Source organism: Rhincodon typus, chromosome 16 (genome assembly GCF_021869965.1).
Source record: "Rhincodon typus isolate 14 chromosome 16, sRhiTyp1.1, whole genome shotgun sequence".
Taxonomy (NCBI): domain Eukaryota; kingdom Metazoa; phylum Chordata; class Chondrichthyes; order Orectolobiformes; family Rhincodontidae; genus Rhincodon; species Rhincodon typus.
Window position 1 is genome coordinate 16027197 of NC_063347.1, and position 12629 is coordinate 16039825.

The 12629-nt window shown below is 38.9% G+C and overlaps 1 protein-coding gene across 3 annotated transcripts in view; it reads right to left on the minus strand.

The window, feature by feature from the left end:
- Positions 1-341: 341 nt before the first annotated feature.
- The window catches only part of LOC109927082 (interleukin-17 receptor C), a 64394-nt gene continuing 52106 nt past the window's right edge, over positions 342-12629 (minus strand). For 2 of the 3 annotated variants that reach the window (XM_048606568.1, XM_020526981.2), the window contains 5 exons: positions 12389-12439; positions 7846-7903; positions 6418-6513; positions 4933-4977; positions 342-3299 (listed from right to left, as the gene is read on the minus strand). In XM_048606568.1, coding sequence (XP_048462525.1) covers positions 2599-3299; positions 4933-4977; positions 6418-6513; positions 7846-7903; positions 12389-12439 — 951 coding nt within the window. In that variant the 3' untranslated portion in view covers positions 342-2598. The remainder of the gene's footprint in view (positions 3300-4932; positions 4978-6417; positions 6514-7845; positions 7904-12388; positions 12440-12629) is intronic. The other variant, XM_048606569.1, reaches the window with a different exon arrangement.

Genomic DNA, 12629 nt, shown 5'->3' on the forward strand with positions numbered 1-12629 from the left:
TCAAACCCTGAAGAACGTATTTCAGTATGAGTACAAAGAAGACCACGTGCAGGAAAATCTATCTACAGTTTCAGTGGCTTCAACCTACTGAGGTGTTAAATACAGTGACTCTGGTGTAAGTATTGTATCAGTAGTGTTTTGGGTATTACGTAAAAGCTGTTTTGTGCCTTCTCAATTTATAAGGAAGTAGTTTGGGATTAAAGGGATTGTATTTATGCACGTTTAAAAATCTTAGAATTTGTATCATGAGTAAATGGCTTGGCTTATTCTACGTAATCTTCATTTCCTTGATTAATAAACCACTGTTTTATTGTTGAAACAAAGCCTGTAGCATTGTGTGCTTATATTTCAGCAAGGCACCTTTTTATTAAAACCAAAACAAATCAAATTATGATCTATTAAGCCAGGTTCCTGTCTGGGATTTGACTTGTCCTTTAATAACATCAGCTAGGATCATAACAGTATCTGTTAGCTTTTCTTTAATGAGGTACTGCTTTTAAACTTGAATTATTGCTCCTTCCGGTCTTGCACACCCCCCATTAAAACAACAGACAAGATTCTCAATCCTTAGCATGGGTCAGTAATGCAAAATCTACAGCTGTGGGCATTGAGTAGAGACAGTATTCAGCTTTGCTATAACGACCAATGAATGTGTTCACTCTTCCTGTACGAGTATGAAAGTGGCCATTGTTTATCCACACAATTAGATGCATATATTAATTCTGCTTTATCTATACAACATGATAATGCAACTGACAAAATTCTGAGATTATTACAATGTGAATAGCTGCTTCATATTTAAGACTGGAAAAATACTTAAGAGCCATGGGTCTTTGAGCAGCTTCAGATTTAATTACAAAAACCATGATTTCAATTTCTCTATAATGCCAATGAAGTACATTTTACTATGTTAAAGGTGCTATATAAATGCAAGTTATTGGTATTCCTACCCTACAGGATTCAAATAACGTGGAGTCAGAAGAATATATACCAAATCTAATTTAGCTTCTCACTTAATACATTTAAAACTTTTATTAGACCAAACAAGGAACACTCTTTATATATACAGGGAATAATCCAGAAATAAATAGATATGGAATAAGTTAACAGATCAGTGAAACATATATGGTTAAACTCTGAAATAAACACACTTGACAAAGGGATAGCCCACTTAAGCAAATGGAATATCAGTACAGAAATTTACTTTTTTATGCCTTCCAGGTTTCCAGAATGTTGAATGAACTGCCAATATAAATGAATATCTGCATACTGCCTCCTATCTAATACTCCTCATCTATCTCCACTTCCAGTGCAGCACATCATCTGAATCCTGCATGAGGAATACATTATGCAACTGAGAGTCAAGTGCAGCAGTTTACTTCAATATAATTAAACTGGTGAACACAAATAAACTGTTGGTGTCATTGGATGCTGACTGTATGGTCTATAGATATGGACCATGGAAAAATAATAGGTAAAAGTAATTTGCAAGATGATAATACGGGAGAAGGGTGGGAGAACCAGCAGACTATAGTAATGAAAAAAATTGCAACATAATGAATAACCAAATAAGTATTTTTGAAGAACAGACTGTATTCTGATCAAGAAACGTTAACTCTGCTTTCTCCCCCCAGATGCTGCCAGGCCTGCTGAATTTCTCTGGCGATTTCTGTTTTTGTTTCAGGCTGTACACTTCAATAGACCCCACTAGTTTAGATGGGATAAAAAGACAAATAAACGGGTTACTGAAGAAAGACCGATTCCAGAGACCTGTTAAAAAGGTGAAATTAAGATTCATCAAAAGGACAACCTTCTTCGATGAAGAATATTTTTCCTGTTCTTAACATTTTCTGTTTCAATGACTGGTTTCAAGTGGAAGCAAACAAGAGATATCAAAAAAGAGTCATACTGTATACACAATATTTAAGGTATTTACATTGATGCACATATATACACATACAAAATACTATAGTTATAAAATAACTCAGTGTCTAAGATTGTTTCCCAGTCTCCAGAGTTAGAATCGAAAGGCCTGTTCACTCAGACTGGATTATGTTTGGTACTGGATAAGTTCTTCCTGAAGTCTTTTCCAGCCATGCCTATTTTTCCAGCCATAGATCTGTGCAATTTTCTGGGCTTTAATTATCCTTTGTATTTAATGCATCCAAAACCTAAAAAAAAAGTGCCAAACTGAGAGTCCATCTTCGTTTGTTAAGAATACATTCACTTGTTTGGTTCCTTCATTAAAATAGTAAAATATTACCCATTTCTTAAAATTTTCATTACTGCACCAAGTGAATTTTTTCCCTTTAGCCCATTAGGTTTGTCACAGCTTTTTATCATTTTTGAAATAAAGCAAAATTCCTAGAGAGTAGGAATCAGGTGTTATCAAATATTTTAAAAATATATTTGATCAGTTGTTCCAAATGTATGAAAATCATCCATTTCAAAAGATCATCAGCAGTTTTTAGTTGGAGATGCCATACAGTTCCCTCTGTTACAATTGTTCACAGTTGTGCATTGACCTTGACTTTAAGCAAAGCAGCAGAGGACAAGGCTCCGGCTCAGAGTGCATTAGGTTTTGTCATTACAGAATCTTCAGATCATTGAAAGCATCTCCATTTGAATCAATGGATAGTGTGTCACTGCATCATTTTCTTGCTGTCCTTCAGAAGTCAACTCTAACTTGCAATGGTCCTGGCACCAGGGCATGTGAGTTTGTTCCCATAGCTGGCACTCCTTAATCGCACTGTCCAGACGGTTCCTAATTGTTGACTGACAGATGGTGGGTTTCTGCACAGATTTAACGTCGGCCTGTACCCCAATCTCCTGAAGGAACTCAGGAAGTTGTGATGGTAAACCGTAGATTGGCATTATGTTAAATATATCTGGTATATCTTCCTTCTTCTGCAAATCTTCAAAGTATGCAACAATGTACCTCTCAAAAACATTTCCTTTTATGATATCAGGGAGAACACAGTTCAAGGAAGCCATAAATCCATCGTATGGGTCATGCATGGTTTTGACGCCTTCAGAGGACTGGAACCATTCATTACATTTCATACTGGCACCCTTGGAGAAGAGAATGAGGATTTTCCCACCTTCTTCTGTAACTTTATTTTTCTGGGAATGGAACCATGGCAGGGGACCTTGGTCAGCCAGTTCTCTACGTTTCCATAGATCCACAGCTACTTGAAATTTAAGTTCACACAAGACTGATGCAAGAGTGTTAACCAACTTTTCAAACAGATTGTAATCCAGCGAATATAGAAGAAGAACCTTCCTATTAGTTGAAGAATCTGAAAAAAAACCCAAAATATCATAAGCTGTAACATGTAAATAAAAGAACAGCATTAGTATAGTGCATCAGCAAAATTTAGATCTCCCATAACAGATAAGAAATACAGATAAGAGATTATAACAGAGTAAAATATCAGTTCTGAAGAAAAGTAATATCTGATTCAAAATATTAAGGCCAAAATTTCATTTGCCTTCTTAGTTACTTGTTGCACCTGCGTGCTAATGTTTTGTGTTACATGCATGTGAACACCCAGATCCCTCTCCATTGCACTTTTTTGGAGTTTCTCTCTATTTAAATAATAGTCTGGCTTTTGATTCTTCCTACCCATCTTGACCACTGCCCCTGTTTGCTCTGCAAGGATTACAGACAATTGACAAAGCAATTGCTTAAGGCAGATTTCCTCCTGAGGGAATGGGGGGTGCCAAAGATCCACCTCAGGTCATTAGCTGCAATGTAATGCAGTGCAGTGTTATCAGGGTCATGGGCCATTCCCCTTTGATCTTTTTAATCTGAGGCAGCCATTAGGGCACCCCATTAAATGAAACTTTATAATTCTACAAATTCAAGATGTAGGTTTCTTCTTGTCCAGGGAAGAAATGTATGGAACATTGTCCCAATAGAAGCAATGGATGAAATTTTATATTAGAATTGAAGGGTTGAATGCTTCAGATTTCTGGAAAATAAATGGAGGAAAGAGCGAGATATTACTGAATTGCTGCTGGAGAAACTGCTATTCTCTGAACACTGGGATCAGATAGATGATCAATGGTCTTTTCAGTTCAGTGTATTTCTTTGTTCCTGATTATCAGTCAAGTTTGCAATGTGGCTCATTTATGCTTGCTTAAAGTGACCTACGCAGGAACCACAAAAGAATTGTGCTCAAGTCTTGTGTGTTTTATAGTTATAGGGAGCTTCTGAAGCAGGTGGATGGCACAGTGGCTTAGTGGTTAGCACTACTGCCTCACAGTGCCAGGGTCCCAGGTTTGATTCCAGCCTTGGGTGAAAGTGTGTGGAGTTTGCACTTTCTCCTTGTGTCGACATGGGTTTCCTCCAGGTGCTCTGGTTTCCTCCCATTGTCCAAAAGATGTGCAGGTTAGGTGGCTTGTCCATGCTAAATTGCCCTGCAGTGTCCAGAGACGTGAAGACTGGGTGGGTTAGATGAGGTAAATGCAGCGTTATGGGTTAGGGTAAGGGGCTTGGTCTAGGTGGGATATTCTTCAGATGGTCAGTGCAGACTTGATGGGGGCCCAATTGACTCTTTCTGCACCGTAGGGATTCTATGATTTTATGGTTCTATAAGCCTATAGTTCCCCAATGCTTTTCCCGTGGCAACACCTCAGTCAGAGTCAACTTGCCAACGAGTCAGCAGTATCTTCTCCTGTAGTATAAATTATTGTGGCCTTTTGAAATTTGACATTCTTGTATTTGTCCTGATTAGCACAAGTCTCATTAACAAAAGTCTCTCCTGTCAGAGATGTTCAAGTTCTGTACTAACAAGTAACTGTCACTAATACTTCCCCTACACAAACAATTGGACATGTAGAATGTAACCAAGCACCACATAAAACTTGTTTCAAGTCCAGGCTAGGAAATAAAAATAGCCTTCTTTGTTACCCTTTCTGAAAGTTTACCTGCAACTGTTGCAGTGGGTTTAAATTTGATCACCTTTATGCAACCTGTAGAAACAAAGCAAAATTTGGGCTAAGATACCACTCAAAAAAGTAACAACAAATATTGTAATTATTGAATATCTTCCATATAGTGAAAACATTCCAAAGTGCTTTATAGCTAATTCAGTGTTCACTGTACAAAACTAACAAAATTAAATAACCAAATAATTCCAATGGCATTGGTTGAGGGATAGGTATTGATTGGGACATCAAGGAGAATTCCCATGCTCATTTATAAAGTATCATGTCCATGAGAAAGTTCACAGGGGTTCTTCTTTTAACATCTAACGTGAAAGATGGCATCTATGACAACGTGGTGCTCCCTCAAAGCTGGAGCATCAGTCTAGACTTTTGTGCTCAATTCTCGAGTTGAACTTGACCCCACAACCAACTGAGCCATGACTAACGCTCAGTCAGAAGTGCACAACTGCAGGCATTTCTGTGTGACCAATAATCTATTAGTAAAATCGAAACCGGAAGCATCGCAAAATCTAAATTTCCAAATGTGTGATATATTTCCAATATAAGCTACCTTCCATAACATTACATGTGGTAATTCAAAACCATATGTAGTTTTTAAGTGAACAAAGATTAGATGTTGGGAATGATTGTTTAAGGGCACGCTGACATAAGTAAATGCCCATTTTGAAGTCATACATTCTGTCCTTATTTTCTGTTCCTATTTCTGATTCCTTTCATATCCACATTTATAAAAGAAGCTTGCTATGCTGCAATAATTCACCTTCCAATGCTGACTTGAGTCCCACTAGCTGCTGTGTAATCAAGAGAGTAACATGTTTACATCGATTATTTCCATATTTAAAAAAAACGGGACATTGAGAGAAAAGATGACTGGAAGTGTATACAGATGGAAAACTCTGCATACAAATTTGTCTTATCAGAATTTTGGAATGTCTGAAATCAATTCAGGCAAATATTTCAAGTAACAAACCGCAGAATCTGGAAATCTGAAACAAAATTGCTGGAGAAACTCAGCAGGTCTGGGAGTATCTGTGGAGAGATTCTAAAGTTCTGAAGTAAAGTCACAATTGCTTTCATTCGATATTAACTATGTCATATGAACACCCAAAAAATGGCTAACAAGTCAGTTTTTTTTTAAAAAAGTAGTGATCATTGTTGTGGGAAGAGGGTTAGATGAGGACACTTGCGAAACTCCCTGCTCCTCATCAATTAGCACAATGGTAATTTTAATGCCCACTCCAATAGATGGAAAGCATTTCAATCTATAGCTCATCCAAAAATGCAGAGCTCTTCAGTCTCAGTCTATGTTAGATGCTTGGATCTTGGTCTGGGCTCAAGCCTGGAGCTGAAAGCACTGTCAGAGAACTATGTCAATGTCAATCATAACCAGAACTCCATTTATACTTTAAAACTGTCAGTCCTCATGTATAGATGCTAAGGATTATAGAATGCCTGTTTCCTTACCTTTCAGTATCTGGGTCTTGATGGTAATCATGAAAATCACAATTGTAAAAAGTACTAGAAATGATACCAGCAATGGAGTCCATCGAGCTCTGGCATCTGCAAACAAGCAAGGCATCATCAAGTCTGGTAGAGATTGGTAGAGATAACAATACAAATTAGATCACAGTGAGCTCCTTCAGCCCACCATTATATGATAAATGAGCAACACTTTCAATTTGATAAAGGCTGAATTCACTGATTAGAAATGCTGAAGCTACAAGTTAATGAGGAATTAACTGTAAGGCAGAGAAATTTAGAAACACAAATAATACCTCTGAAGGTTTGGTGCATAGATGCTGAACAGAGCAGCACTGAAAGTACATATCCTCAGTTTATGCTATATTAGAGATCAGTCAGGACAGCAACAACGCATCAAGATTAGCATCGGTGCCATTTTAAAAGTCCTATTCCTGAATTATAGCTCATGAAATCTATTGAAAAGTATACATGGTGAAGAGCAATCGGGAACGAGATTGCCCCTGACTGTAATACCTTTTGTGCTAAAATCTTATACATGTCACTTATATGCTGGTACATTAATATTTGGCTTCAAAAGAAAGGTACTGAAAGACTGCTGGAATCCATTAAATTCTGTTCGGCAGCTCCAATACAGCAACAGAAGAAAAGAACCAAAATATTAGAGAATTAGGTCAAAACTACAGAGAGGCAACACCAAGTGGTATTATTACTGGAATGTTAATCCAGAGACCCAAGTAATGTTCTGAGGACCCACATTTGAATCCTGCCATGGCAGATGGTGGAATTCGAATTCAATAAAAATCTGGAATTAAGAATCTACCAATGATCACGAATCCAGTGTCGATTATCAGGAAAAACTCATCTGGTTTACTAAGGACCTTTAGGGAAGGAAACTGCCATCCTTACCTGGTCTGGATCTATATGTAACTCCAGATCCACAGCAATGTGTTGACTCTGAACTGCTCTTTGGGCAATTAGGGATGGGCGACACCCTCTTCCCATAAATGAATAAAAACAAAACCATCTCTGAAAAGTGACTTGGATAGAATTTGAAAGGGAAGGGAAAGCATATTCTTAATTAATGCATCCAAATCTGTTCTTTTTTCCATTTAATAACATCCTTCTCTCACTTTACTTGCACACCATGAGTCACAGTGGCTTTTTTTTTTTAACCCAAAGCCTTATTCATGCTAGGATGTCTGTTGTGATATTCTCACCCTCATTAATGCTCATTTCGTGTGACTCTTTTTAATGTAGACTAATTGAGTATGCACTTTATAGCTGCGCAGGGCTGGCTTTCACCATTTGGTCACTGTGTATGAACAAACTGCTGCTTTTGATTAAAATAGCCAAATTTGTTCAATGCAATAAAATCCTTATTAGGTTTTTAATGTATTGTATAATACTCACATATATCAAAGGGACAAATGGTGATTCTGGGTGAGAACTGCACATCTGATCGCCAGACCTGAAAGATACAAGAGCTCTGTTAGACCAGACGGCCATCATGAGTTGATATCAATTGTTTTGGCAAGTTATTCTCTACCACACATTTTGCAAGGTGTTTTAATGAGGCATAAAATTAAAGCCCAGTCTACTTTAACACTCTTTGGAGGAGAGCAGAAAGATCCCTGGCAGCATAAATTGTTCCACCAACCAACACTGGCAAATGAAAGCAAACCATCTGGCCATTCATTTGAGTCATATAGCATGGAAACAGACCTTATATTCCAAATAGCCCATGTCAACCATGTTCCCAAACTAAATTCGTCCCACCTCCCTGTGCTTGGCCCATATACAAACATTTCCTATTCATGAACTTCTCCAAATGTCTTTTAAACGTTGTAACTGTACCTGCATTAACCACTTTCTCTGGCAGTTCATTTCACACACGAACCAGACTGCGTAAAAAATTGCCCCTCAAGTTGCTTTTTAAATCTTTCTCCACTCACCTTCAAAATATGCACCTCCTCATTTGAACTCCCTCACCCTAGGGAACAGACCAGTGTCTGCGTCAGTACTATTCACCTTATCTACCCCCTCATGATTTTATAATCCTCAATAAGGTCACTCTTCAATCTCCCATGCTCCAGTGAAAAAAGCCCCAGTCTTTCCAGTCTATTTTTATATCTCACACCCCCCATTCTGACAATATCCTGGTAAAACTTTACTGAACCCTCTCCAGCTTGATAATATCCTTCCTGTAACAGGGCGACCAGAACTGCACACAGTACTCCAGAGAGGCCTCACTAATGTCCTGTATAACCACAGCATGACATCCCAACTCAAAAGGTCTGAGCAATGAAGGCAAGCATGCAAATCACTTTCTTAACTACCTTGTCTACATGTAATGCAAATTTCAAAGAAATATGTGCCTGAACCCCTAGGTTTCTCAGTTCTACAACACTACCCATTAGCATTAACACTAGCATTAATTGTACAAGTTCTGTCCTGGTTTGTATTACCCTAGCTATTTCAAAATTGGTTGCTCCTTTTGGCTAGTTAACAAAGATGACTGCACTTCAAGAGGCAATTCATTGTTTGTAAAGAGTCTTGGAATTACTTAATGGAATGATGAGGATCTATATGGATTATTTCTATGCTGGAGTAACTACAGTATTAACCTATCCTAGTGAACGGTTGTTTTAACCATTTTAATGAGAAAACAAGTTTTGTTCAAACAAATTGTTGCTCATCAATTTTTAATATCATCAGATCCGCATTTGAATATTTTAAATGATAGTTTTAGAAAATATTTGTTCTTGGAATATGAGCATCATTAGCAAGGCCAACATTTATTGCTTGAACATAACTGCCTTTAATAAGTTGGTGATGAGTCACCTTCTTGAATCATTGTGTTCCATGTGATGCAGATACATCCATAGTGCTGTAAGGAAGGGAGTTTCAGTTTGGAAACAATGATAGCGAAAGAGTAGCAATATAGTTCCAAATCAGAATGTTGTATTGCAGCGAAGTCTTGAGGTACTGGCACTGTGATGTGTCTTGCTGCCTTTGGTGTTTTAAGTGGTAGAAGTTGCAGATTTAGAAAGTGCTATCAAAGGAGCCTCACCAAGTTCCTGCAATGCATCTTATAGGCAGTAAAAGGGCAGCTCCATCTCATGTAAAAACATTGCAAACTGTTTAACCTCACCCACATAGAGATAAGTCAAAAACTGAGTCAGAGTCAGAAGATACTGAGTTCAATTCAAACTCCAGGAAACACTTAGTCCAGACTTAAACATCAGTACTGTGTTAGTTGAATGATTCTCTTTCTCTTTTTCTTTCCATTACTTTTACTTTCCTCAATTTATGGCAGCTTACTCTCTATGCTACTTATAGCCAGATTTCCTGACAAGGTGACATATTGAAAAATATTGTTGCAGTTAAGTGCTGCTACTGAGTTTGTTACAAAAACTGGTGTTGATTTTCTCTAACATCTGCCAAATTCATTCTTAAAGGAAATCAGCAAAGAATGATTTAACATTAATGTTACATGTTAGATTCTTAACATAATGGGATAAAGTTCTGACCCAGGGCAGGAATTTACCCAAGAAGAAACCAGAACTGTAGATGCTGGATATCGGAAACAAAAAACCAGAAATTACTGGAGAAACTCAGCAGGTCTGGTAGCATCTATGGAGAGAAAGCAGAGTCAACATTTTGGGTCCAGTGACCCTACTTCAGTTCTGACCCAAAACGTTGATTCTGCTTTCTCTCCACGGATGCTGCCAGACTTTCCCAGTTTCTGTAGCAATTTCTGGTTTTGTTTCAGGAATTTCACCCGTGGTTAAAAGTTTACGTAAATCTATTTTTCTTTTGGCATTTTCTTTCTCTGTTGCCTGGAGTGATACTATAAAGTTATAGAATCATAGGATCCCTACAGTGTGGAAGCAGGCCATTCGTCCCATTGAGTTGACACCACCGCTTCAAAAGAGCATCCCATCCAGTCCCAACTCCTTACCTTATCCATGTAATCCCTGCATTTCCCATGGCTGATCTGCCCAACCTACACATCCCTGAACCTTACGGGCAATTTAGCATGGCCAATCCACCTAACCTGCGTATCTTGCACTGTGGGAGGAAACCAGAGCGCCCAGAAGAAACCCACACAGACATGGGGGTGGGGAAAATGCGCAAACTCCACACAGACAGTCACCCAAGGCTGGAGTCAAGCCTGGGTCCCTAATGTTGTGAGGCAGCAGTGCTAACCACTGAGTCAATTACTGTATGGGCAGAATTGTTTTAACATTAAAAGATTTCAGGCTCACTATTGCAGTGCACAATCCTACAAAGAACAGCCAGTTAACAGGTCAACTTTGTGTCTGCAGCCAATTAAGGAGAATAGATGGGTCCTCAAGGTGGAAGACCCAATAGTATAGGATCTGAACAGTTGTGGACAGACAGCAGCCCCATCACGTTGCAGGGGCTGGGGGGTTGGGGGTGGCGGGGGGGGAGCGGTTGGTGGTGGGGAGTATACTGTTGAGGCAGTTGGGAAAGCACAGAAGTGCCTCAAAATAGAGACTATAGCTGCTATAAATCACTTTTAAAGATTAGGAATGTCCACGGGGTTTGGAGTGTCAGTGTGAATAGGAAACTCTCTCCACAGGAATGGCTTTGCCTGAGGTCGTGTGCTTTTGATTCTTGTGGCACAATGATCGAGCCAGTCAGAGGAGACACCAATGGCTCTCCCATCATGTCCAACTTGCTGCAAACTTTTGGGTTTAGCAGCAGGGCCTGTCCGGCACCAGGAAATACCTTAAGTGGCTGAGGCCTGCCCCTAAGTGGAATATTCAGTGACCTTATGAGTTTCTCACTTCTATGGAGCAGGTTGTCAATTTCTCAAGCAGCCTACCCTACCAAACTAACAGAGGCAGGACAACACTGCGAAACTTACCTGACACAAAAGTATTTAATTTTCACATCCGGCCTTCTACCACCCTCCAAGGCACCCTGAGGGAACTGGAGGATTCCCCCTTCTGTTTTCCCTGAATGTATTCAGGAAGTGGGGTGTGGGTGTATTTTTGACACAAGGCACCACCAGAGAGAATAAAGAACTTCAGCAACTTGGAATAAATGCAAATTTTTTTGGTCATTTTCTTGCACACAGGAGACGTTGCTACTGCCCAGGAATAACAGACTTAGCAAATGCCAGGAAATAGATATTAAAAACAAATCTTAGTTCACGTGGTCAGCAGGGGATTTGTACAATGTAATCTCAATTAAGAAGCACGAGTAAAACATTGATTGAACTTTTTCGGGAGAGTATGGGATTTCAGCGGTTAATTTCAGACCTTAAAATGACGCACTAAGATGTCAAAGATCTTTACTGGAATAACCAGATCTTCAGGTGATTACCGTCCCGTGGAGCTGCCTTTTTATCGTCTCCAAAAATGGTTCTAAGAATGCTGCATTACCTAGAACTTTACAAGTTACTGATCCAATAAAGAAAGAGGAAATTATATTTTCCACAGTGCAGATCTTGTCTTGCAATGCAGAATAAAAAGCATTTTTATTACTTTCTTACCTTCCTATGGTGCTGAGGTGTTGATGCCTGGACACCTCTGGAACACCACTGGTCTTCCTGTGTGAGACCTTTTTAGCGGAGGGGGGGTACATCACAGACAAGACAGCCTTTCTGCTCCTATGATGCTGCTTGGCCTGCTGTGTTCATCCAGCCCTGCACCTTGTTGTCACAGACAAGACCATTCCTGTCTTCAGCCAATTCATTTGGGGAGGAAAATACAAGTAAAAGTTGATTTCCTACGACCCTACTTGAATCCAAAACTGCTGAGGCCAACCGAGATACTCCAATCATTAGATTCATCACTGAGTGGGAATCAAATTAAAGGATCTTTCTGATCCTTAAGATACACTTGTGAACCAGGCAGTCCATTTATCCTCAAGGTCACTTTTAGAACTATTAAGAAAACTTTGACTGTGCAATGTTACTAACCTGAAAGCAGTCCTGTGAAACAAGATTCAGTTGCTTCATTTGCTCGTTAATCTGTGTTAGTCACGGAAGAAAACTGAAATTAGTAACAGTCGTAAAGACAAATTATATGGAATAAAAGTATCCAATTCCTCATAATTGGTCAGTTCTGAATAAAGGAACGTCTCTTACTTACTACATACCAAATGTTCCGCAGCAAATAATACTAGAACAGGTTAAACCATTGTAATGGTTCATTAATCTA